Below are 27,479 nucleotides of genomic sequence, written 5' to 3' on the forward strand. Positions count from 1 at the left end.
GTTTTTTTTTTTTTTAACCTGCATCCCATTTGGCTGGTTAGACAGTGGTAGGATGCCTACCGCCGCCTACAATCAGGACACCATTTATAGAATTTGTCCTACAGTGGCTTAGAAGTACTGCTGGATGTTCAGAAAGTTGGTTACAAAATTTGGCACTTGTACGTCCTGTCAATTAGGACATCCAAGTACTAACTTAGGCAGGTTTTTGGATATCTGGATATTTTGATTATGAACCCCTTCGGCTTCAGCATGTAGTAGGCCTCAAAAACTGCATAAAGATTTTTAGCCCAGACTTTTTCAATAATTGTTCATAGCAAGTTAGGTATATTAGATATTTCCCTGTCCTCAGAAATTTTACACTCTAAAGGGTCCTGTTTCCTGTTTCTAAGCTGTGGTTAAAAAAAAAAAAAAAATGGCCTTAGCAAGCCCTTACACAGGTATTTCCTGCATGAAGAGCTATTTTTACTGCAAGCAGATTTTCTATTTTTTTGTATTAATGGCCATGTGCTGTTACACAAAAGAGTTTCTTTAATAGTATCTTATTTTTCCCTGTTCACTTTGACCCAAATTCCCTAAACGGCACTATTGTCAGTGGCTGCCTTAAAAGTGTCTGCCGATTGCGTATCAATCACGTGACGGTGCTGTTTAGAGAATCGCACCTCTGGCAGAGGTAAGTGCCGGAAACGTAGGCTATAGATTTCAAGGCCTATATTTCCGGCATCTACCTTTGAAATGGATCGTGTTTACATAGGTGCTTTATGGCGCCTAACACCACTTCCAATGTTAGCCATGCCTACAGAGGCATTAGGTGCTATAAAGTACCTCCAGAGGTATGATTTTGGCAAATTTTTTTAGGCCCTGGTAGGTGCCTTGAATTTTCTTTTAGATCCATTTTTAAACGGTGTTTTGGACTTAACTCAAGTGCTAGTAGGGCATCTACCAGCCCTTAGGTTAAGGCACCATTTATAGAATATGGGCCTTAGTCCTTAGTTTAAGTTTCAAGTTTCAAGTTTATTAAAATTTTTGATTAATCGCTTAATCTTGCTTCAAAGCGATGAACATACATAATAGGAAATAATTAAAATTACAATTTTAAAATTAAAAATTAAAATTAAAACATTAATTCATATATAACCATTAAAATAAAATAAATTATATACAAACTTAACCAAACATGAGTAAAGAGGAAAAGGGGATATGAACTACAAAGTATAATAGAAAAGAAGGTCAGGGAAAAACATAAGGATGGGAATTCAAATGAATTATCAAATACAGCATTATTGAAATCAAGAGAGAAACTTATTAATCAAAAGCGTCTTTAAAAAGGAATGTTTTTAAATTAATCTTGAATTTATCAATATCATGTTCTTTTCTTAAGTAAATTGGTAGGGAATTCCAAATTTGTGGAGCAGTAACAGAGAAAATAAATTGTCTTCTAGTATTAACCTGCACACTCTCCTTTATTTCTGTCTTATGGGTTCAGGCAAAACTTGCACCCACAGGCCCACACTTAGTGGGGCCAAAGCCTTAATCATTAGGCCATAGGGCTTTCATTCAAAATACTACTCTCTCTAGTGCCAAACCTGTTCCTGCAAAGAAGATTGCTTTACCCCAAACTTTCTTTCTTTCTCTGTGTGCAGGTGGTTCCTTGTTAAGGGCTTACTTTCTCACAAGATTTTTCTTTCAGTGCACTCTTACCTTGCATTACTAAGGGAATGCTACTATTCTAACTTCTCATCCTCATTTAAACAGCACATCCATCAGGAAAATGACCTGTCACCTTACCCTTCTTCACCAAGAATCCATTATTTGACCATGATTGCTTAGACTTCAAGTTTAAAAAAGAGAAACATAGAACTATGCTTATTTATTTTAGTGATATCACTTATATAGCACTGAAAGGCGTATGCAGCGCTGTACATTTTGACATTTATAGATGGGTCACTGCTCGGAAGAGGTTGGGTCAGTTACCCAGGAAGTTGCAATGGACAGATTGACATGGGCATTCAATAGTACAGGTAGATCAGTGAATCTACGTATTAATACACTTAAGTCATAGTTACAAATACATAGTTATAAGCAGGTCATTGTTGGCTTTTTGTTTTGTCCCAGAAGTTACATTAGACAGTTTAGAAATGAGTTTTTACCATTACCATTTCAATTACTTTAGGGTTGGCTCCCTGTCTTGGTAGAAAAATGCTTTTAGAAGTTTTCTAAACCTGAGATAGTGGTCACAAGATCGTAGTGTAAAAGGAGTTGGTTCCAGCATTTTGCTAATCAATATTGGATGGATAAGATAATTTTCCTGGTACACTTTATATTGTTGCATGTTTGGAATTTTAAGTGGAAAAGATTTCTGGTGGAATATCTGTTGGAGGTACCCTGGAGTAGGATGGTCAACTCTGTTAAGTAGTCGGGGGCATTCCCTCTCAGGATCTTAAAGGCAGTGATGCCTAATTTAAACTTAATCCTAGCAGTTATGGGCAGCCAATGTAGTTTCTTATAGTAAGGCTGTATGTGTTCCAATTTCCATAGTCCATATACAAGACTTACCACTGCATTTTGAGCTAGTTGTAGAATTAGAGTTGTTCTGTGACATATACCTCCATCATTTTGATGAATAGGGGGATGGAAGCTACTGGCCAATAATTAGTCACATCAGAGGGGCTGAGTTTTGGGTTTTAGGGAATGGGCGTTATGATAATTCTTCCTCCTTATTTGTGGAAAAGGCCAGTTTTTAGGTGATAGCTGAATCACTAGGTTATTTTTTCTATGGTTGTTGGGGTGGCTGCTTTGATCAGGTAAGGTGGGCAGATGTCAAGGCTGCAGTATGCTTTGGAGTATTTTAGAAGGTTTTGTGTCTTTGAATTTAATCTCTTCAAAATAATTCCAAAGATCTGTCTGCTGGTCTTTCCATAGGCGGTTTTGTTTCAGGGGATCTAGTTGGATTGGTGTTGGACTAGAAAGGTTGTCACCATTTGTGATCTTGTTCGTTTTGGTTAGATCATCTAATATTGAGAAAAGTGTTGTTGTTTTTAAGATTATCTACTGTGCTGATCTGTTTAGAGTAGTACTCTTTCTTTTGCAAACAATTGAAAACCTGGCTCTTTTCTAACATATAATCATTTTTTCTAACATAAGATCATTTCTTCTCCTGTTTATATTCCCTCTATTCATATACTCTTGTAAATCTTTCTCCTCTCTTCTTATATTTTTAAGCTTTGTAAACCATGCCGAGCTCCACTTCCGTGGAGATGATGCGGTATATAAACTTAAGGCTTAGTTTAGTTTAGTTTAGTTTTGCATCAATAGTGATTTATATTCTAGGATTTTCTGGCATAAAACAGTGAGATCTCAAAGCCTAGATTCCCTAGGAAGAAAAATCTATAATGAAACAGGAGCCTACGAGCCTGCAGCTAGAGATCTTTCTGCAGCCATTCTCTTCAAATTTAGATCACTCTTAGGGCTCCTTTTACTAAGGTGCACTGGTGTTTTTAGCACGCGCCTGCATTGCCGCGCGTGCTAACCCCGCGCTACACGCCAAGAACTAACGCCAGCTCAATGTTGGTGTTAACGTCTAGCGTGTGTGGCAATTCTGTGCGCACTAAGCGTGCGCTAAAACCGCTATCATAGCTTAGTAAAAGGAGCCCTTAGTCAGAGACTTACCAAGACCAACATCTGGGAGATTGGCACATCCCGAGGAGGCACTCATAAAATAGATAAAAATTTGGATAGTATTTGTATATATTCATGTATTCTCATTCCACTGACTATTTACATACATACTTTTCAAAGAAAAGAAAGCTAATGGAAATATGTTCTCGCTTGTTGCAGGTTTCCGGGTCTCATTGCGTCATCTTCAGGTAGAAACAGATGTTTCAGTCAGGGCATGCTGTGAAGTCTGCAGTTTGTCTTTGTAAATAGTGGGTCCACTGACCTGATTGAGAACAGGACAGTCTGTTGGTCACCAATCTGAATTTTGGTGGGAAAGTCAGTTGATCTCTTTTATCCCCATAGAATGGAAAGGTCTCTGGTGAATTTAAAGATGTTCTTCCTGTGAAGCTAGGTTATATGTTTTTCATATGGACCTTTTCTCAATCAAGTCAATGGACCCACTATTTTCAAAGACAAACTGCAGATCTCACAGCATACCCTGAAGAAAGCCACAGCATGAAGGCTGAAACAACGGTTTGTACTTGACGAGACTCAGCGAGACTCAAAAATCTGCATCTACCAAAAACTAATGAGAAAATGCACATATTTTTTCATTACCTTTTGGCTGCTTCTTTTATGGGTCAAATGTCCCTTTCCCTCTTCCTTGCCAAAAAACAGTTCTAACAATGCAACTGAAAAGGTTTCCTGATTTAATACCATCAACACCGATGTTATAAGGAAGTGACTAAATTTTTGTATGCATGAAATTCCCATAAAGAAAGGGGGTTTTATTGTATTATTATCAGAAACAAAATTCTTCCCGATATAGGTGATATAGATTTCTATGGTACGTATAAGTGCTTTGAAAATCAGCCCCTTATTCTTATAAGAAGGACTGGAATCAGGCCTAGAGATTTATACCAAAAACTTATTAAAACAGAATGTAAAAAATTATATGATCTAGTCACTCTTCAATTTAAACAATATTGCATTACTTACTGGTAATCAAATTTGTGGTATTACTGCTAATCACCACCAGACTTTTCACTGTGCACTTTCTAAAACAAATGTATTTGGGCAAGATAAACCAAATTCTGTGCTTGCGGTATGGTGTTTTGCATGTGTCCAGTAGAGTGAATTTTATTTTTATTGACTGAAGATCTATTATTTGTCATGGATCTGAAGAGTTCTTTACAAATGGCAATGGAACGCAGCCAACCTAGAAGCCGGTTCATGGAGCCAAGTCTTCAGTATTCTCAACACCCACGCCCACCCCCCTCCTCCATTCCCTAGAGAGCACAAGGGCTTCTGAGCACTGTAGGTTAAACCATTCTCCTGTTAAGAGATAAGTTTCCCTGAGCTTTAGCAAAATGTTTAACTACCATGGATCTTAGTTGTTCAATAATTAAAGAAAAGAAAAAAAACCCCAAAACACTAATAATCTTACAGAAATATTTAATTTGTGCTCTTTGGTTTTTGAATTAGGATAAGGAGATATGCTGACAGAAACAGCAAGATTCATGATGGCACTTTACTTCCAAAACCAAAGTCGAATTTCAAAGAGAATTTAACAACTAAACATTCTACCAGAATTCCAAGTCCTTCAGCTGGTTAATATACAGCATTCAATATATGGTTATGAGCATTACCTCTCTTCAAAGAAATACAGGTGACATTAGCATTCCTCATGTAACTGAGTCATTCCTTAAAATGAATAAGAGTGACTTTGCTATTGAAACCTGCCAGCTTTGGGAAAATTATGGCCTCTTCTATCAAACTGCGCTAGCAGTTTGTAGCGTGGTGAGCTGCGCTGAATGGACCGCACTGCTCCCGATGCTCATAGAGTTCCTATGAGCATCGGGAACAGTCCGGGCCATTCAGCGCTGCTCTCTGCGGTAAAAACTGCTAGCACAGTTTGATAGAAGAGGCCCTTAGTATACAGTGCACTGTGCATTAGGCTACTACTACGACTTATCACTTATATAGTGCAGAAAAGCGTACGTAGCACTGTACATTTTGACATTTGTAGACAGTCCTTGCTCAGAAGAGCTTACAATCTAACTTGGACAGACAGACATGACATATAGGGTTGGGGATATAGAACCCAAGGTGCAAAAGCACTCTCAAAGAGGTGGACTTTTAACTGGGCCTTGAATACTGCCAGAGACGGAGACTACCGTAGAGATCCGGGCAGCTTATTCCAAGCATATGGTGCAGCAGGACAGAAGGGATGGAGTCTGGAGTTGGCAGCCGAAGAGAAGAGTACAGAAAGGAGGGACTTACCAGCTGAGCGGAGCTCACGGTTGGGGGGGGGGAGGGAATCATAGGGGGAGATAAGTGAATAGAGATAGTGAGGGGCAGCTGATTGAGTGAATTTGTAGGACAGTAGGAGGAGTTTGAATTGTATTCAGAAATGGATGGTAAGCCAATGAAGTGACTTTAGGAGCGAGGCAACATGAGTAAAGCAGCTCTCATGGAATTTGAGTTGTGCAGCCAAATTTTGTATGGATTGAAGGGGAGTGCGATGGCTATGTGGAAGGCCTGAGAGTAGTGAGTTGCAATAGGCTAAATGCGAGATGATGAGGCCGTGAATAAGTGTTTTGGTAGTATGCTCAGGGAGGAAGGGTTAGATTTTGGTAATATTATAGAGGAAGAAGTGGCAAGTTTGAGTAATATGTTGTATTTGTGTGGTAAAGGAGAAAGAGAAATCAAAGACGCCGCCGAGATTACGAGCAGACAAAACAGGAAGGATGAGAATGTTGTCTGCAGAGACAGAGAATGAGGGAAGCAGAGAGGTGGGTTAAGGCGGAAAGATGAGCAGCTCTGTTGTAGCCATATTCAATTTTAGATGGTGGTGAGACTTCCAGGTGGCAATGTCGGACAGACTAGCTACAGAATGCCAATCCATTAGTCTGACACATGTCAGTGACAGATCTTTGAAATAAAATCAACCCAAAGGAATTGTAGCACCTTTCACAGCAAACTCATAAATACAAAGGAGTAAAGGTGTATTTATTATATGAGAATTATATGAGCATCGAAGCTTTTACCACCACAGCCAGCGCTAAAAACGTTAAGAGCGGTTTTGTAAAAGGGGGGGATAGTGTTTACTTATTAATGTGAAATTTTATTTACATTTGTGAAACGGATCATAAAATACTATAGAATATGAGGGCAATTCAGGTTTTAGGTGCATATTTTTTCTGAGAGACTATTTTAAAGAACATATATCTCAAGGCAATTTGACATTTATCTGCTTGAGCACTAGAGATATGCATTTTTAGCATTAATGGGCTAACTCAGAGGCTAGCAGACAAAGGTTACTTTCATTCTATCAAACTTTATACCGCATCCACAAACACCTGCAAGCCCTTCAGGCCCTGATTCTATAAACAGCATCTAAATTGGTAGGCATGTCAGTCAAAGTTAGACGCTGTTTACAGAATCACGACTAGCGGCACCTAACTTAACAGGTGCTGGTAGGCATCGTAATGATAGGTGCCGGTATATTAGGCCAGGGGTTTCCTGGCCTAACTTCCCTGTGCCAAACACAAGTACCTACCGATGCCCAAGTCATTATACACCTAAATTCTGCCACTAAGCACACCCACTTTGAGGATAGGCACAGGCAGGCGTGTGTAGACACCTCAGTGTAGACGTCGGTAGGCTTTCAAAACTTTAATAGTTTTTAAATTATCTTTTAATCAGCTTTTAATGGCATGTAAGCCAATTAAAACATGTTGATTTTCACGTGTAAATTTAAGTTTAAGAAATTATTAAAAACTCAGTAGTTCGTTGATGCCTACATGTAGAGGCTGCAATAAGTTTCTTATTTTTGATGGTAGCATTGTCTAGTGGTAGGCTTTCTGGAAGCCTCTAAAATGTCTCTTACAGGTTGAGAAAACTGAAGAGGAATTATGTTGAAAGGTACAAAGCTGTCAGGTACAGAGACTTCAGGTTGGGATGAAGTAGAGATCTTTGACTCTGTGTAAGCAGAGACGGAAACTTTACTACTCCAGCTGCTTGTTATTGCATGTATTTAAGTTATAGAAAATCCTGTATGTTGTAAGATGTTTGCAAGTTATTTTTATGAATGTTTTCCATTTGGAAACCGCTTAGAAAATAAGCAGTATACATTAAAAAAAAAAAAAAAATTGGCTATGCACTGCTAGATGCCATTTATAGACTCAGGACCTCAGTACATTTTTCAAGACACACATTTCCTCTTCCAGGCTCCCGACTGTCCTGAGATGTCCCATTCACAAAACCAAATTACTATTGCTCAGATCTGTGCTTCCCAAACAAAACTGGTTGTTGAATTTACTCTTGCAGTGGCACAGAATTCAGTGATTCAAGGGTTACTGTCATGAGAGAAAATTTGGATAAAAGGGAAGTATTCATCATTCTAGAAAAGCACTGAAGTAGATTAAAATTATGAAAAGGAAGAGTGAAACAAATGATTTTAGGCTTTCTAAGGTTCTTCAAACATTTTCCTTTTTATTTGTGCTTGGTTCTATTACTTATTTGGTTAGTTTTTTGCATTCTGAATTATTCAGATCATTTCAGTCTATTAAAGTTAATGAGGCAAGCAATTTGTACTCTTGTTGAGTTTTCTATCTGCCGAAAAAGTGTTGACATATATTTGCTACAGGCACAATAGAGAGGCAAAGGGTACTAACTAGAGAATGGCATGGTAAGAAATTTTTCCCTGTCCCCACGGGAACTCATTTTCCTGTTCCGGTGAGTTCTTTTCCTGTCCCTGCCCCATTCCTGCAAGCTCTGTCCTCATCTGCACAAGCCTCAAACACTTTAAAATCATAACTGTTTGAGGCATGTGCGGTTAAGGCAGAGCTTACAGGAATGGGGCAGGGACAGGAATGGAGACAAAACTTGCGGGGTCGAGGAAATTGAGTTCCTGTGGAAATGGGGAAAAAATTGTCCCCATGTCATTCTCTAATACTAACAGTGTCATGAAGATTCCAAGGCATTATCAGAATGGTATGGCAGTGCAAACATTGGTATGGAGACCCCAAGGCACTGTAAGAGAAGTAAAACAATATTGGCACTAGCACAAAGACCCTATAGCGCTCATTTTCAAAGCAGATGGGACATCTCAAAATGCTCACAAAAAGTCCTTCTACCAAAAACATCCAAACCTCACTTTTTAAAAGGCAGAATTTGGACGTTCCACATTGGGGGGGGGGGGGGGGAGGTGTTGTTGTGGGTGTGTTTAGGAAGGGGCCAAATTTAGGAGTTCACCAACAGCGATAATCGAATGGGAAAAAATATCCAAGTCCAAAAAGAAGGTTGCATTTTTTTCTAGCAAAAAAGGTGCTGGGACTCAAAACCCAGCCCATTTTTCAAGAACAAATGAAGACATGATTCAATTTCATTCAATGATGCTATCACCCAATAAAGAGTGTAGACGCCTGCAGAGCTGGAAGATACGTTTCTTTATTTCAGATGAAAAGACCCAACACTGTCAGTGTTTTGGCTCTTAGCCTGCCTCAGGGGTCTTTGGAGTAATTATACAATTTCCTTGTCCAAATTTTTGATTGAACTGTTAGCAGCAATTCACGACGTCTAAGGCGCATGTCAAAGTAACTGAGAGAAGTGGCTGGATGAAGTGTCTGTAAGCCCCTATAGATAAGTAATTTCTAATTTTTAAATTTGATTCAAGTATGTTTTTATAGGTGTTAAATGATTTTTAAAACTTGCATTGTAAAAAATGGCAAACACAAATAGCTATTTATTGGTTTTTGGGGTGCTCTATTTAATCTGTTTTAAAAGCTGGGCTAATGCAATAATTAATGCTGAATCTATTCCAGTCTGTTTCTCCTGGAATCCTCCTATTAAATATGGAATCCCTCCTAGAACTCCACGATGCCTATGTAATTATGGAGAATTAGGTCCGTGGCAAATTCCGGTTTTGGTTTCATCTCATCACAGTTCTAAGCCTCATATATTAAGACAGAGAACTTTGAAACCAGTTAATTTACCGACTTCGCTCTTGAGGGCAAAGTTTTCTTTCTTAAAGGGAACTTATTTAAATATTCATTCAATCAGAAATAAATCTAACTCAGTACGAGATTGGCTAGAAGAAACCAAACCAGATATAGTCCTTGTCACAGAAACTTGGTTGATGTCAGATAACCAACTAATTATAAATGATTTTTTATCCCCAAGGTTTTAAAATCATTCCATTATCCAGAAATTCAAAGAGAGGAGGGGGGTTGGCAATTATTTTGAAAGAATCCTTTGATTTTGAGAAATTAGATTCAAGATTAATTACAAATTATGAAATTTTAACTTGCAGATTATCACAAGGACCTTTAAAGGAAATTTTAATTGTTATACTATTTTATATCCCCCAAAGAAATGGAAATTTGTGAAAGATGGTTTTTATGAATTTATTTTGGGCCGTACCATCTTTTGTTGGGTGATATTAACATCCATATGGATCGAGAATACTGATGTTAGAGAATTATTTTCATTTTTATCATCCTTAGATTTCATTATACCAGGTTGGGTAAGAACCCATCAAAAAGGTCACCATCTAGATTTGGTGACTTTTTCTTCAAAAGAGCATAAGAACATAAGAATTACCACTGCTGGGTCAGACCAGTGGTCCATCGTGCCCAGCAGTCTGCTCCCGCGGCAGCCCCTAGGTCAAAGACCAGTGCCCTAACTGAGACCAGCCCTACCTGTGTACAATCCGGTTCAGCAGGAACTTGTTTAACTTTGTCTTGAACCCCTGGAGGGAGTTTACCCCTATAACAGCCTCCAGAAGAGCGTTCCAGTTTTCCACCACTCTGGATGAAGAAAAACTTCCTTACATTTGTACGGAATCCATCCCCTTTTAACTTTAGAGAGTGCCCTCTCATTCTCCCTACCTTGGAGAGGGTGAACAACCTGTCTTTATCTACTAAGTCTATTCCCTTCAGTATCTTGAATGTTTCGATCATGTCCCCTCTCAGTCTCTTCTTTTCAAGGGAGAAGAGGCCCAGTTTCTCTAATCTCTCGCTGTACGGCAACTCCTCCAGCCCCTTAACCATTTTAGTCACTCTTCTCTGGGCCCTTTTGAGTAATACCGTGTCCTTCTTCATGTACAGTGACCAGTGCTGAACGCAGTATTGCAAGGGAGGGCATACCATGGCCCGGTACAGCGGCATGATAACCTTCTCCGATTTGTTCATGATATCCTTCTTAATCATTCCTAGCATTCTGTTCGCCCTATTCACCGCTGCCACGCATTGCATGGATGAATTCATTGACTTGTTGACCAGCACTCCCAAGTCTCTTTCCTGGGGGGTCTCTCCAACATATTTATCTTCTCAATTGAAATTATTAATATAAAGTAAGAATACAAGAAATTATGGTATGTTTATGTACCCTACCCCAAAAGCTTGCCGATGCAAAAGTTTTTTTTAGATAAGACACTGGCTTTTCAAATTGCTCACTCACAATCTTATTATGCATTTAGAAAGTCAATGAAAACTTACATATTTGATAAATTTTTATGATAATTTCTTCTATTGTATTTTACTGAATTTGTGTTTTCACTGAAATGTTTCAGTTCTCTTGATGTGAACTGCCAAGAACTATTGGTTGGGCAGTATATAAAAAAATAAATTATTATTATTCTCTGTCTATATTCAAAACTTTCCGAAATACAGTCTTTGTGGGCCGTTTGGCTTGTATTTGCTATCATGTTTCTATCAGTGCTAATTGGCATTAAGTCAAATTTGTCCACACATCTTTAGGTGCCAAGATCCATGGCTAAATTTTACACATGGATCAGAAAAAGGGATGCAACCAAGGGAACGGCAAGAGCAGATCAAAAGTTCCATTTATGAAAACAGTGCTAATGTTTATCACCACCCACATTTGAGTACAATTTATAGAACCGAGTCCTCCATCTTTTCATCAAGTCCGCTCAGTTGAGGATCATTCTAAGATGTTCCGTGTAGGTGGTCCTGTTTTATGGAATAATCTACTTTTTGAATAGAGGAAATTAACATTCATTTCTTTCAGTAAACAGCTAAAGGTTCTTCTGTCTCAGCAAGCATCTGTTGTGAGATGAGCTGTAATATATTTTAAATTGGAGTTTTATTGCTGTGTGGTTATGTAATGCATGTTGATTGTATGTCTTGAAATTTATGGGTGTTAGTTTTAACCTGCGTAGAGTTCTATAGATAATGGGGATAGACATGTGAACATGGAATGCAACCAAATCAGATAAGGCTTTTCTGTCATTCAGTAATTGATTTTAGAATGATGGAGCAGAGATATAAAATGTCCTAAACACATATAAATTGTTTCCTTCCTTCTTTCATGAAGGAACAAACAATGCATTTTCCAAACATGAACTAATCTGGTCTCAGCAATGATGCTACGGATGCAGCTGACAAACCACAAAGAGCCTTAGAAACCATCAATGAAATTTTGTATTGGATTCAACAGGTAAACCAGTGAAGCGCAACGAGGCAATGAGTTATATGTTCAGGCCTAGGCTTCACTAAGAAAATCCATGCAGCAGTATTTTGTACAAATTGCAAAGCTTTAAGAGATTTTTTAGGGAGCCCAACAAAATGGCACTACAGTAATCTAGGTAAGAAAAAAATAAAAATCAATACCTGAAACACTGTTCACATTACAAGGTAGGTTCAATTTAGGAGCAAAGCCTGCAGAGTGATCCTCTTTGTGGACACAGAGGGCACATTTCTGAGGCTCCTGTTACATAAGAAACGTTTATTATATTTTGACAGCAAGCTTCGAAAGACATAAATTAGGAAATCCTTCAGCAATGGCTACTTCAGATGGCATGGCTGCTCTCTGCAGTTTCCACTGTCAAGTTTGACAGACTGCTATGATTTTATATATGCTAAAGAGAACATAATCTGTCATCAGGAAATAAAAGGGTCCGTTTCAGTTCACAGTAATCAGGGAGCTTTTCATACCTGGATGGTCAGTGCCAGGATACTGGCATTGAATATCAGGGTATAAAGTGGTTGCCAGCACTTATTGTGGTATTCAGACTAGTACCCAGGAAACTATCCAGATAAAGTTAGGACAGCCTTTTTGCTCTCTTATTTTATATACTGTTCTCCTAGAGCAGGGGTAGGCAATTCCGGTCCTCGAGAGCCGGAGCCAGGTCAGGTTTTCAGGTTATCCACAATAAATATGCATGAGATAGATTTGCATATCAAGGAGGCAGAGCATGCAAATCCATCTCATACATATTCATTGTGGATATCCTGAAAACCTGACCTGGCTCTGGCTCTAGAGGATCGGAATTGCCTACCCCTACCCTAGGGGAGCTGAGAATGGTTTACAGAAGTTTATTCAGGTACTCAAGCAGTTTTTCCTGTCTGTCCTGGCAGGCTCACATGGGGCAATGGGGGGATTAAGTGACTTGCCGAGAGTCACAAGGAGCAGTGCGGGTTTAAACCTACAACCTCAGGGTTCTGAGGCTGTAGCTTTACCACTGCACCACACCTTAACTTTATCCAGATGGTTATGCTAACCAAATAAATCCCCACTCTGCCTTTGGATTAGCCTACCCAGATAGTGCCAAGGTGATCTGAGTGGGTATTCAGTGGCTTTATTTGGATAATGTCACTGAAAAATGGAGTATGGACCCACCCCCCCCCCCCCCCCCAGATTCTATAAATGCCTATAATTGGGCATGGATCCTAGAGCAGCACCCAAAACAATTAGTTAATGGGTTCCAAACACTGAGGGCTCCTTTAACTAAGCTGCGATAGCGCGCTTAGCACACACAAAATTGCCACGCACGCTAGACACTAACGCCAGCATTGAGCTGGCATTAGTTCTAGCCGCTGTAGCTCAGGTTTAGCGCATGCGGCAATTCTGCGCACGCTAAAAACGCTGTCGCAGCTTAGTAAAAGGAGCCCTTAATTGGCAGTAATGATGATATGGGCACTGATCTGTTTACACACTCTGTTCTATAACAATGGGTGCCTAAAGCATATTGTGCACAACTCAACAGGACATGGCCATTGGAGGGGCATGGACAGGTCATGGACATTCACATAAAATGTGCAGTGTTATAGAATAGTAGAAATCTATAGAATCTGATGCAAATCAGCAGGACGTTCAGAGTAGGAGCCACTCCTATCTGGATAAGTCCCACTAGCTATTGACCCTAATATGTGAAACTCCAGATAGCTGTATAGTGCTCTACCATTTCTTGCCTTAAAGCAGTGTCTTGCAAACTTATTTAGCTCTGGCACACTCAATGGAGCAAATATTTTTTTGTGGTATTATAACTGAAAATTATACCTCTGTAAATATACACCAGCAAGAGCAGCATCTTCCACCTGCAGTTCGCGCCGCCCTCAGCTCCCTTCCGATTTCACATCCTGGTCCTGTGACAGGAAGTGACATCAGAAGTGAGCCAAAGCTGGCGCAAGCAGCAGGTGGAAGATGGCGAACATTTACAGAGGTACGCCAGGGGAGATACTCTTGCATACACAACACACGTCATCTATTCTAGTGCATATTTATTTTATGAATTGTTTCTTATGAAGGGAATTAAAAAAAAAATAAAAAAAATTCTGAAATCTTTTGTGGCACACCCGGAATCTCTTTGTGGCATACCACTGTGCCATGGCACACAGTTTGCGAGATACTGCCTTAGAGTAGCAAACAATTAGTTTCTTTTGCATGACAAATAAAACAGCAGGCAAACAAACACCGCACAATGCAAAATATTCACAAAGCCATTGAGAAATGTACAACTACAATAAAATACATAGAATAGTCTAAAAGGAATCGCCCCAGAAATGAAGACAGTTTGATGAAAAAAAAAAAAAAAATCACACATTATAGTTATAAGATGTGTCTCCGATAATCAAGATTAGAACTGGTCACCATCCTAACCTGACCTATTTCATCAAGATATAAAGGTGGGCATCCCTCCTGCCATAAGTTCGGCGGTTGCGGGATAATTTATTTGGATCAGGGAGGGAGGGAAGGTGAGAGGGAGGGAGGGAAGGAAGGGGTTTTGTCATGGGTCCTTGGGGAGGGCTTTTCATTTTGTTTTATTGGGCAGCTATTTTGCATGTGTAATACATGCAAAATATCTGTGCTTTAAAAAAGAAAGGAAAAAAAAACAACCCTGTAGACCTGTCGTAAAACCTGATGCAAAATAGCCAAGCATATGTTAGTGAATCAATCGCTTCGCTATTTTGCATGGGGTTTTACAAATTTGCATGGCCGGATCAGAAAATGGGCAATCGAGGGGAAAAACACGCTGTGGGCCATATTGTGAATCGGGTCGGTTAGCAGCGATCGTTTAGTGACAGTTTAGCGGCAATCGCTGACTTTATGTAGTGAATCGGGGCCTTACTGACAGATATTTGTCTTAAGTGTAATCTTAGCAATGCCGATTATGTTCATGCTTTCAGGAACTGTCCCATATTCCAGTCCTTCTGGAGGGAGGTCTGCTCATATGCATTATGTCTCAGTTAATAGATAACAAGTTGCCTTTTTTCCTGAAGCTTTACTACTCAACCTACCAGGATTTCTACATATAGCAGGGAAGGGGACTAGGCTCTTCAGTAAAAAAAAATGGGGCTGTTAAGGAAGAAGACTATCCTGAAGGCATGGATATCATCAGATCCACCATCCCATTGGAAATGGAGGACCCACATTCATGATTTGATAGAATGGGAAGAAAAGGAAGCTTAACCCTCCTATAAGCAGACCCCCCTTCCCCCCACACACATTTTTTTTCCTAATCTGGGATTCATTTATTCAATTTCTCTCCCAGAGAACTCATAGTTTGATTTTGAATACACTGTGAAAAATTAAAATTGCATTTGGACTTTAATATTATTGTAGTAACCGTACATGTGGATGAAGATCCAAAGGAGGGGTTGGGGGTTTTCTCTGCTATTATTTGTCATGCTTTAATGTTTCCTTCAGTCTGAGAAGTGGGAGTTATAGGAGTCAGGGCTCCTACTTGAAGTGAAGCTTGAAGAATGGTTTGAAATTTGGCAGTTAAGATTTAATGCAAAGAAATGCAAGATCATGCATTTGGGCTGCAAAAACCCAAAGAACGGTACATTTTAGGGGGTAGAGAACTTTTGTACATGAAAGAGGAGTAGCACTTGGGTGTGATTGTATGTGACGATCTTAAGTTAGCCAAACGGATTGAAAAGGTGACTGCGAAAGCTAAAAGGATGCTAGGCTGCATAGAGAGAGGTATGGCCAGTAGGGAAAAGGAGGTATTGATGCCCCTGTATAAGACTCTGGTGAGACTTCATTTAGAATATTGTGTCCAATTCTGGACACAAAAAGACAAACACAAACAAGCCTTGGTCCCAATAGCAAAACAACCACAAAAAGAGGCAAGCGAGGTCTAAAACCAACCAAAGAAGCTACATTTATTAGTCCATAATCAAATCCAATAAGGATAAACTTGTTCAACAGTAGTGGTCCCAAGTAGGATCCCAGTAGTAGTATCTCACTAGTCCCCTGAGAAAGGCTTTCACCGAAACTGGTATTCTATAACAGGCGTTCTGAGATTGGCAACCCTTTATAGAATAGTGCATAGCACCGGAATTCACGCTTAACTTTGGGGCGAGGAGTTACACCAAGTGAAACCAGGAGTAAATCTCAGCACACAAGTTGGGCATCGATCCCCTACATTCTATAACACTGTATGCATTTTAAGGGAATGCCTCTGGCCCGCCCATGTCCCTCCCATGGCCACATCCCCACAGACCACTTAAGTGCTATTCTTATGTGGAACTGCCATTTCTGCCTTGTTGCGACACTTGTGTACATTAGAACCCTTTCTTTACACTGAAAATTCAATGCAGAAGTAGCACCTAATGTCTGACATAATATATAGAATTTTCCCCGTAGCCTGTGATATTCAATCACTTTCTGTATAGCTAAGCAGATTAATTTGGGCAACAATAAAGGTATCCTAAATCAAACCACTTAGCCATATAGATGTTGGCTGAATAATTGTGTCATATTTATAGCTCTGCAGTCATAGATAGATGTACATGGAAAGAGAGACATAGCGAGAGAAAATAGAGAAAGAGAGAGAAGATAGATAGAGAGAGGTGGTATATATAGCAATACTGAATATCTGTGAAAGAATTAAGTGTTGCAGGCAATGTTTAAAAAGACATTGATGAGAGGTTTTAAACACTGTCCAAGTGACTAATAATATCCTAAGAATATATCTTTCTACTTACTACCATGAATTGTAGAATATTAGATTATTTCTTGCAAATTACGTTCTTTTTAAAGTCTAATTAGGTAAAAATAAACCTTTATTCTGCACCTTTGTCTATTTGATTGACATAGGCAAAGGAAAAAAAAAAATCTTTTAATTATCTTAGACCACTGTTCTTCAAACACTGGTCCGTGAACCAGTGCCGATCCACAGAAATTTCCTGCCGGTCCACAGGGCCAGCATGTGCATCAGGCCCAAAACAGTGTTCTTCAACCACTGGTCCACAGTGCGATCGATGTGGCATTATCTTTGAGCCAGCTCCCTCTTCCTCACTGATTCAGTGCACAAATCCACAGGCAGTGCGCATCCTGTGCCTGAACCTACCAGTGAATGGGCTATTGAAGTAGACATCTTCATTTTGGCAGGAAAATAATGGTCAGCCAAGAAGGAGTAGAACCAAGAAAAAAAACTTTCCCTGATAAAACAATGTCAGCTAAGTGAGATAACAAAAGGGAATGATCCACAAGATCAAAGGCCATCGATACATCAAATGATATTAGAACTGCTTTATCTGTCTCAATAATTGAATGCACTTTACTCAGCAGGGTTGCAACGATGGTCTCTGTATTATGAGTTTTTTAAAATTCAGATTGTCTGGGGTTAAGCACACATGTTTGATCAATAAATGAGGTCAATTGGTCGAAGACTAGACTTTCGGTCAACTTAGAAAGAAAACATAAATTATAAATGGGCCTATAGTCCATGGGTTGAGAAAGATCACATGAGGTCTGTTTAGGTATTGGACAGATGATGGCTTTCTTCCATAGGAGAGGGACTATGCCTTCAGAAAAGCTAGTAGTGATCAAATTAAGAGCCAATAGAAGAAGACCATGGACAAATAGGTGTCTAGTCAACATGTTGTGAGCCGCATTGCTGAAACAGCCTCAGACAATTGGATTAATGAGGGGAAAAGTGGATCATTGGGAGAAAGGTAATAATGAAGGAGAACTCAATAGATAAGGGGGTTAGTAGAAAAAGGTTATCTAAGTTTGGCAATCTTATCAAAGAAATAAGTAGCTAGGGAATCAGCAGTTGGAGCAATGGTATCTGATCTAGTTGGTTTGATCATAAGTTGAGAAATGAGCAAGAAAAATGTCTAGGTGGATTATTGGAGTGAACAATGAGATTGGAGTAACATTGCTTTTTTGCTTGTTGCAATTTGAAATTATACTCATTCTGGAGAATTCAACAGGACTGAAGAGCTGAAGGATGTTGTTTCTTTGCACTAGGTTCTCTCGGCATGCCTAAGTTACCATTTTAAGATGTCCACTCTTTGCTCCTGACATGCCCCCTCAAAAAATTTCAACCATCCCCCCACACCCAAACTTACACACCCATACCAAAACTAACACAGAACACTTTACCACATCCTGCATTAGGCTATTTTTGCTGTTATGTCCATGTTAACGTTTAACACAGCTTAGTAAAAGGACCTCTACACAAATTGCAGCACAGAAAAATACATCAAATTTCTACATCTTGAAATACACTGCTTTGGAAAAGGTCTGAGTAATGAAATCTGAAATCCAAATTCACTAATGATGATCCTTGCAAAATGCCTTAGGAAAGCGTAAAAAAAAAAAGCTGTTGGCTTTTTTATGAAATCAAACCTATTCATATCTGTGCTGCAAGGAAAGTTTAATAAGAAAAAACTCAAATAATATTTTTTTTTTTAAAGCAATCATGTGAAGCAGCTCAGACTGTCCAAACAGGATCTTCTAATCCAGAAACAATAGAATGGCAGGTTCCTCTATTGGACACTACCTTCAAATCTATTAACAGAAAATCCTGCTAGTGTTCAACGCCAAAATTATACATCCACAAGTTAAAATATTACACAGAAATATAGAACCACGACAGCAGATAAAAGCCAAATTGTCTATCTAGTATGCCTATCCACAGCATCAAATACAATTATATCAGCTTCTTCAAATCAGTTCTAAAATAAAATACAGCAAGTATGTTGATGATTTCAGAGCTTCTTTGAATGTTACAATAAAAGTAAATGTGTAAGGACAGACGGAAAGCAGAAACCAGAGGAGTTATTCCTACCTTTGCCATCTGGGCTTGCACTCCATTTGCTTTAAGAGATGCTACCGCTTTCTGAGCAGCTGCTGGACTGTCAAAATCTACAAAACCATATCCTGAAAAACACACAAGGTTCACACATTAAATTCAGAGCAGTTTTATCAATTCATATCATTCTTTCTTAACTCTTCAGCTAGAAAAACATATGGCATCTAAGGGTTCATTTTCAAAGCACTTTGGGCCAAATTCTCCAAACGGTGTCTCAAAGTTAGGCGGCAGTAGGCATCCTACCAACATCTAATGAACCAATCGGGTTACATTAAAAAACAAAAAAAAAAATGCAGGCACCATTCTTTGGTGCATAGGGATGCCTAAGGCTGACATGGGTACCTGTCCAGACCTGTCCTCCAGGTCTGGACAGGTACCTGGAGGACAAAGGGATTATCTGTACCCCTCAATCCCTTTGTCCTCCAGGTACCTGTCCAGACCCTCCTTGAAGCCCTGTAGCGTGCTTCTGCCTATCACATCCTCCGGTAGCGCATTCCATGTATCCACCACCCTCTGGGTGAAAAAGAACTTCCTGGCTTATGTTCTAAACCTTTCCCCTCTCAATTTCTCTGAGTGCCCCCTTGTACTTGTGGTTCCCCATAATTTGAAAAATCTGTCCCTGTCCACTTTTTCTATGCCCTTCTTGGAAAAAGTGGACAGGGACAGATTTTTCAAATTATGGGGAACCACAAGTACAAGGGGGCACTCAGAGAAATTGAGAGGGGAAAGGTTTAGAACAAATGCCAGGAAGTTCTTTTTCACCCAGAGGGTGGTGGATACATGGAATGCGCTACCGGAGGATGTGATAGGCAGAAGCACGCTACAGGGCTTCAAGGAGGGTCTGGACAGGTACCTGGAGGACAAAGGGATTGAGGGGTACAGATAAGAGTAGAGGTAAGGTTAGAGGGATAGGATTAGAGGTAATTTATAAAATTAGTCAGAGACCACTGTTCAGGCAGTGAGCCTGATGGGCCGCCGCGAGAGCGGACCGCTGGGTGAGATGGACCTCTGGTCTGCCTCAGCGGAGGCAACTTCTTATGTTCTTATGTGTGGTTTGTGTCAGAAGTGGCCTTAGGAGTCTGTAGGCATCCCTATGTGCCTCTATAATTTTATTTATTTTAGGATTTACATATCACTTATAGCCTAAGTGGTTCACATTCAGGTACTCAAGCATTTTCCCTATCTGTCCTGGTGGGCTCACACTCTACCTAATGTACCTGGGGCAATGTGGGGATTAAGTGAATTGCCCAGGGTCACAAGAAGCAACATGGGATTTGAACCCGCAACCTCAGGGTGCTGAGGCTGTAGCTCTAACAACTGCACCACACACTCCCCACCTTCTGTAGGTGCGAGATTGGCACCTTAAATGTAAGCCTTTAAAATGCTGGCCTACATTTAAGACGTCTATGTTATAAAAAAAAAAAAAAAAGCAATTCGTCCACAGAAGGCACTGTTTCCAGAATCAGACTCTTAATGATTTATGGGGCAATTCTATAAACAGGTGCCTGGAGGTGTGCACCACTTGCACGTCATTGACATCAATAATCATCAGTGACACATGTGTATATGCACTAGTGCAGGGGTGGGCAACTCCAGTCCCTGAGGGCTGGAATCCAATCGGGTTTTCAGGATTTCCCCAATGAATATGCATTGAAAGCAGTGCATGCAAATAGATCTCATGCATATTCATTGGGGAAATCCTGAAAATCCGAGTGGGTTCCGGCTCTCGAGGATAGGAGTTGCCCACCCCTGCACTAGGGGCTAATCTGTAAGGCAATGGTCCCCAACCCTGTCCTGGAGGACCATCAGGCCAATCGGGTTTTCAGGCTAGCCCTAATGAATATGCATGGAGGAGATTTGCATGCCTGTCACTTCCATTACATGCAAATCTCTCTCATGCATATTCATTAGGGCTAGCCTGAAAACCCGATTGACTTGGTGGTTCTCCAGGACAGGGTTGAGGACCACTGCTGTAAGGTACAGTTTGAGTGCCTATGAGGGACATCCTGTGAAAGATGAAAAGATTTCAGCTCTGGAAAAACATGACGCAGAGGTACTTCACGTTGAGTGACATTTAAAGCATAGCATTAGGAGCAGGGGTGTCAAAGTCCCTCCTCGAGGGCCGCAGTCCAGTTAGGTTTTCAGGATTTCCCCAATGAATCTGCATGAGATCTATTAGTATACAATGAAAGCAGTGCATGCAAACAGATTTCATGCATATTCATTGGGGGAATCCTGAAAACCCGACTGGATTGCGGCCCTCAAGGAGGGACTTTGACACCCCTGATTTAGAGCATATTTCCATGCCAAATGTTTGGCGCTGGAATTTATGCCAGCTGATAACCTAGAGCGTAAATTGGGCTGCTCTATAACCCCATTTGCCACTTTTACAAAGAACCCTGTCACTCTGCTGGCCATGCCCCACTTTTGAGTTGCCTGCTAGGAGGTTTAGGCATGCAAGTTTCAATTATTGCCAATTAACTGTGATAATTGATTGTTAATATCAGTTAATTGCAGTTAATTGGTGCATAAGCTAATTAATTTGTACATGGATCTTTTGACATGAAAATCTCAGCAACATATATAGAATCTGGGAGATAGTGTCCAACCTCACGGGAGTGCACATGTGGGCAGGTCATGGGTAGCCATGGGCAATACAACCAATGACTTCCAAATGATGATGGTAAGGACAGAGTTTATTCAAATCAGAACTTGAGCACATAAATCCCAAAAATGATATATGAATTTGGCACGGTGCTGTGTCTTGTTGACTTTCATAAGGGTATCCCCTTTGTCCTTGTGGACTTTTTTGTTGCCAACCATTGGCAATGTCACCAACAATGGAAAAAAAAAATCTAGAATACTATCAATTGTGTACATTGATTGGCACACCTATATGCACTTTGTTATACCAGCCACTGACTTGATGTGATTGTATTTAACTTTTGGTGCCCCAAAAAGAGTTTATGCTCGTATTCTGTACCGATTTAGGTGTTGCCAAAATGTTATCATAGAATTGCTGCTCAGTGTGCCCCATTGTGTGCCAAGTTGTAGAATCTCCACCCAGTGGTGTAGTAAGGGTAGGAGGTGCCCGTGGCATGGCTCCCCCACATGCCATCCTCTCTGCGCCCCCACTCCTTCTACATCCCTCCCCCCTCCGGTATCTCTAAATCTTAATCACAAGAGGCTTCTTCAGCTTGTTCCTCGCCCCAACGCTGGATTTTCCTGTGACATCACTTCCTGCCTCCGTGACCCAGAAGTGATTCAGAGGGGAACCAGGCTGCTATAGCATTAAGGTAGAGACAGTGGCATGAGTATGGCGTGATGTGGTGTGGCAGTGGCAGTGGCAGAGAGGTGCCAGCACCCCCACTGACATAGTGCCTGGGGCAGTCCACACCACCACCCTTACTATGCCACTGTCTCTACCTTAATGTTTTCTTTCTGCTTATATCAGGGCTTCCCAAACCTGTCTTGGGATCCCCAAAGTCAGTCATGTTTTCAGGATATCCACAAGAAATATATGTAAGACAAATAAGCAAATGCTAGATCTCTAATGCGTGTAAAGTGTATCAGATACACCCATAGTTTGTTTTCTTTTTTGCCTGTTTGATTTCACAAGCCACCTTTTGTCAAGACACAGCAAAATGGTGTACATAAACAATAAAATCAAAGCAGGGATGGTCAATAGACGGAGGGAAGAATTTTAAAACAAAAGTGGAGCTAAGTATGAGTTCTCTTGGCAAGAAAAGTGCAAAACATGTACATTACGTTATATCACATTTATAGACCGCAAAACCTCACGGATCGATGCGGTTCACAAAATACATAAAACTGGACATTTCCAGTGAACTACAGAATAATCGTTAGTCATTTTAGTTTTCTAAAAATTTTGTGACTACGAATGATTTTAATAACTTTCTGAAATGTGTGTAACAGCAAGACCTTCCGAATACGTAACTCTTTGTCCCAACTAGCTGCCTGAAAAGCAAGCAAGCGCTGCTGGAACTTTTTATAGATACAACCTCAAACAGGGGGAACGACAAGTAAAGTATTGCTTAGTGGACGATTTGGTGTGAATAAAGTAAATAATTCTAATAAGTACTCTGGCGCTTGACCATGCAAGACTTTATAACAAAGGGCCTCTTCTATCAAACTGCGCTAGAAGTTTTTAGCGCAGAGAGCCGCGCTAAATGGCCTGCACAGCTCCCGACGTTCATAGGAACTCTATGAGCGTCAGGAGCAGTGCAGACCATTCAGCACGGCTCACCGTGCTACAAACTGCTAGCGCAGTTTAATAGAAGAGGGGGAAAGTGTTCCCAGCTTAAATCTCACACGGCCTTCAAATGGGAGCCAATGGAGCCTTCTATAGTAAGATGTAATATGATCTGTTTTATCAGATTGAAAATCAGACACACTGTGACGTTCTGTACTTTTTGAAGTCTAAGTATATTTGTATGGTGTCCGGCAATGTGAACAGCATTACATTAATCCAGGGTACTAAGTACCAAGGACTGAACAAGCAATCTAAATGCCATAGGTTCAAAGTATGACTTGATAGTCCGCAACTTTCATAGAATGAAAAAAACATTTTTTTTTTTCACCAATGCTTTAAAAGTTGCACATGTTTTTGAGAAAATTAAACAATATAGGAAACCTGAGTAACACACCGGTGGATTATTATTTAAACTTCACGGTCAGCGTTTGTTTTAAACACAGGCCCATGGGATTTAAATGATTCACAGATATTCAGTACTGCTATTTAGATACTGAGTGGCACAAAGTTTCTGGATAGGGCAGTGATAGTCGCCACAATCCGGACACCGGATGGGTGGGCCATTAGTGTGGGCCATTAGTGTGGCCAGACTAGATGGGCCGTGGCCCTTTTCTGCTGTCATTTTCTATGTTTCTATTCAAACTGCTGTCTGGATAGGTAACCACATAAAGGGGTCCTTTTATTAAGATGTGCTAACGAATTTAGCGCATGCTAAATGCTGAGGCATCCATTATATCCTATGGACAACTTACCATTTAGCACACACTAATTCGGTTAACACACCTTAATAAAAGGACTCAAAGTTAGGAGAGTGGGGGGGCAGGGCAGGGCTTCTATGGAGCTGGAGAGTCGAAAAGATGTTTTCGACTGGTCTCCAGTAGTCGCTTCTTGGGTTGAGCAGCCAGCCCAGTCGGATCCAAAATTTTTTGTAGTGAATCGGGTCGCTGTCCAATTTGCATGCATTTCACCTCAGTTGCATGCACAGATTCGAAGCGGATCGCAGGAGAGGTAAGTGAATCAGGCCAGATGAAAATTTGATAGTAAAGGGGTCGCAAACCGATCGGTACGCTTTGTGAATCTAGCCCTTTATCTGGGTAGTTATCTGGATAGTGGTCTGAAATTTGCCTCTGCCAAAATAACTGGCTGTTCCACCTTCACCCTGCCTGTGCACCACCCTGGCACTAGTCAAATGCTACAGCTGAAAATCCACAGCCAGTACCAGGTATCGGGATGTCGGCGGCAATTTTCTGAAAAAAAGATTTTGAATAACAAGTCAAAGATTTGGGGGGTTTGCTTTAAATTTCTGATACAAAAATTCCACTCCAAGGTCATCAAGAAACATATTCCATTAAAAAAAGGATCAAAAGAGTAGAAAAAGGAATGTCATGTGCCCTCTAATCAAACTATTGAGGGTGCCAGATCAAGCAGCCGTTTGTTCTGAGAGAAGCTCGGGGATCAGGAGGGATCAAACGAGATGTAGGATATATGGATGTCTGCAACATATCAAAAAACACCAGTTTGAAAGGTTTGATGGGCTAATAGTAGAAGGCATTGGCAGTGTAACGCTTTTTTGTTTTGAGGGGGCAAAGTTCTGCCCTAGACCCCATCCAAGCTCTGCCACTGACCACGCCCCATAATAAAAGTACAAATTGTAATGCCATTTGTCCACTTATATATATATATATATATATATATATATATATATATATATATATATATATATATATATATATATATACAGTATATATACACACAATATAATCTTATTAACAATGGTAACCACAAATTAAACTACTCTGTATGCTTCTCAACATTCATTTTTACCAGAACGCCTGGCCTTGTTCACACATGCAGAATGCAGATAACCCCTACGCAAATACAGGACCACAAACTAAAAGTACTAATATACATAAATGAAACCCTAAGATGCCAGACTCTACGTGCAGTACAGCATCAGAGAAATGGAAAGAAATTAATTTCTTCCTGAACAGTGCAAAATATAGACTGCAGGTATAAATTGTCAAAACTGATACATTTGTCACTAAATTGAAAATAAAATCATTTTCCCTACCTTTGTTGACTGGTGATTTTATTTTTCTAATAATATTTTCCTAGTCTCTGGTTTCACTTACTTCTGTCTGTGCTCTTAACTTTGTTTCCAGGGCCTTTTTTATCAATTTGCTCTTTTTTTCTCTCCTTCTTCACTTTCTGTTCTACATATTTTTTTATACTCATATAATCACAGCTATGATCCAATTAGAAATTTTTCCATTTATAATTGTGCAAAATACATTGTTTAAAATTTTTGTGAAGTGCTCAGACCAAGAAACCCATATAATAGTGATGTCACTACAATGAGGTTTACAAGGGGACCATCATCGCCTTCACAAGTCCCCTGCCCTCCCTATATATTAAAGCTTATCTAAAGCCTATCTGGTAAGTACATCCAGCTTGTGGTACTTATCTGAATTGGGGAGGAATTAATGATGTTGACTCTCATTGGTGACTTATTGAAGTAAAAATACAAGTGCTTCAGTAAAATCCTAAAAGTTGTTTCTTATCTGTTTATATTCCCGTCCCTCCGACCCGGATTTCGTCTCTTCGTCAGGGAGGGACACAAGTGAAGGCTCGCTGAATACAGGAACAGTCAAAGTGGACGGCCCGTCCACTTTGACTGTTCCTGTATTCAGCAAGCCTTCACTTGTGTCCCTCCCTGACGAAGAGACGAAATCCGGGTCGGAGGGACGGGAATATAAACAGATAAGAAACAACTTTTAGGATTTTACTGAAGCACTTGTATTTTTACTTCAATAAGTCACCAATGAGAGTCAACATCATTAATTCCTCCCCAATTCAGATAAGTACCACAAGCTGGATGTACTTACCAGATAGGCTTTAGATAAGCTTTAATATATAGGGAGGGCAGGGGACTTGTGAAGGCGATGATGGTCCCCTTGTAAAACTCATTGTAGTGACATCACTATTATATGGGTTTCTTGGTCTGAGCACTTCACAAATATTTTAAACAATGTATTTTGCACAATTATAAATGGAAAAATTTCTAATTGGATCATAGCTGTGATTATATGAGTATATAGTAATTATTGTCACATATTACAAAGAAAGTTATCTCTCTATTTTGTAGTTAAAAAAACTACATATTTTTTTGCCATTAACTTTTAACATTCAACTTTCTTCCATTTTTCTGCTTTCTTCTCAAAATCTATCTACTTTTCCATGTCTTCCCTTCCCCATATATCCATATATACCATCTCCTCCTCCTTTCTTCTGACTTTTTCCCATCTAGCCATAAGAACCATTTCTTCTATCTCTCTTTCCTTCCACACCCATTCCTGTGCACCATCTCCTCCCTCTCTCTCTCTCTACCTCTCCTGCGGTCTGACATCTGTCTTCCCCCTTCCTGTGGTCTGGCATCTTTTTCCTCTCCTTCCCATAGCATGGCATCTCTCTCCTCTCCCATGGTCTTGCATCTCTCTCTCCTTTCCTTCCTCTTCCCCTAGTCCAACATCTTCCTTCCCCCCTTCCTTACAGTCTGGTATATCTCTCCTTGCCTTCCTGCAGTCTGGCATATCTCTCAACCCCCTCCTTTCCTTCCAATTCCTTGGTCTGGCATCTCTCTCCCCTCCCCGTTCCAGTGGTCTGTCACCTCTCTCTCCCTCCTTCCATCACCCTTCTTTCGGATATGACGTCTCTCCTTTCCTTGAGTCATCTCTCTTCCCTCCCAGTGTAACATTTCTTTCTTCCCTCCTCTTTTCTGCCCCCTGCAGTCCAACAGCTCCCCTCCCTTCCTCCTTTCTGATCTCCCTCACCAATCCAATATTTCTTCTTCCTTTCCCTCCACCAGTTCAACATTTCTTTCTCTCTGACTTCTGCTGCTTCCTTTCCATTTTTTTATTGATGGCTATATGATAATTTTGTGCACATCAACTAATGGTATTGTTTATTGATTTAAAAAGTGCCAATTAAGATCCCAGTTTGGGCAAACTGGATTGTCTTCTTCAGGGGACAAATACACAACTGAGACTTGCTAGAGGACTGTATTGCGGCTTAGTGATTAGTGTAAAAGCAATTTTCCTTGGCGTCTTCAGAAGCTGGCGCACACACTGGTGAAATTTACAAGTGCAAAAAATGTTTGCAAATTTTTTAAGGGTGCATTAGCTGGTTAATGCACATATA

At 40.2% G+C, this 27,479-nt stretch overlaps 1 protein-coding gene across 4 annotated transcripts in view; it reads right to left on the minus strand.

Moving 5' to 3' along the window:
- The window catches only part of RBMS3 (RNA binding motif single stranded interacting protein 3), a 1,318,368-nt gene that overhangs the window by 645,393 nt on the left and 645,496 nt on the right, over window positions 1–27,479 (minus strand). For all 4 annotated transcript variants that reach the window (XM_033930140.1, XM_033930137.1, XM_033930138.1 and 1 more), the window contains one exon: window positions 18,986–19,077. In XM_033930140.1, coding sequence (XP_033786031.1) covers window positions 18,986–19,077 — 92 coding nt within the window. The remainder of the gene's footprint in view (window positions 1–18,985; window positions 19,078–27,479) is intronic.

This window comes from Geotrypetes seraphini, chromosome 2 (assembly GCF_902459505.1).
Source record: "Geotrypetes seraphini chromosome 2, aGeoSer1.1, whole genome shotgun sequence".
In the NCBI taxonomy this organism is placed as follows: Eukaryota; Metazoa; Chordata; class Amphibia; order Gymnophiona; family Dermophiidae; genus Geotrypetes; species Geotrypetes seraphini.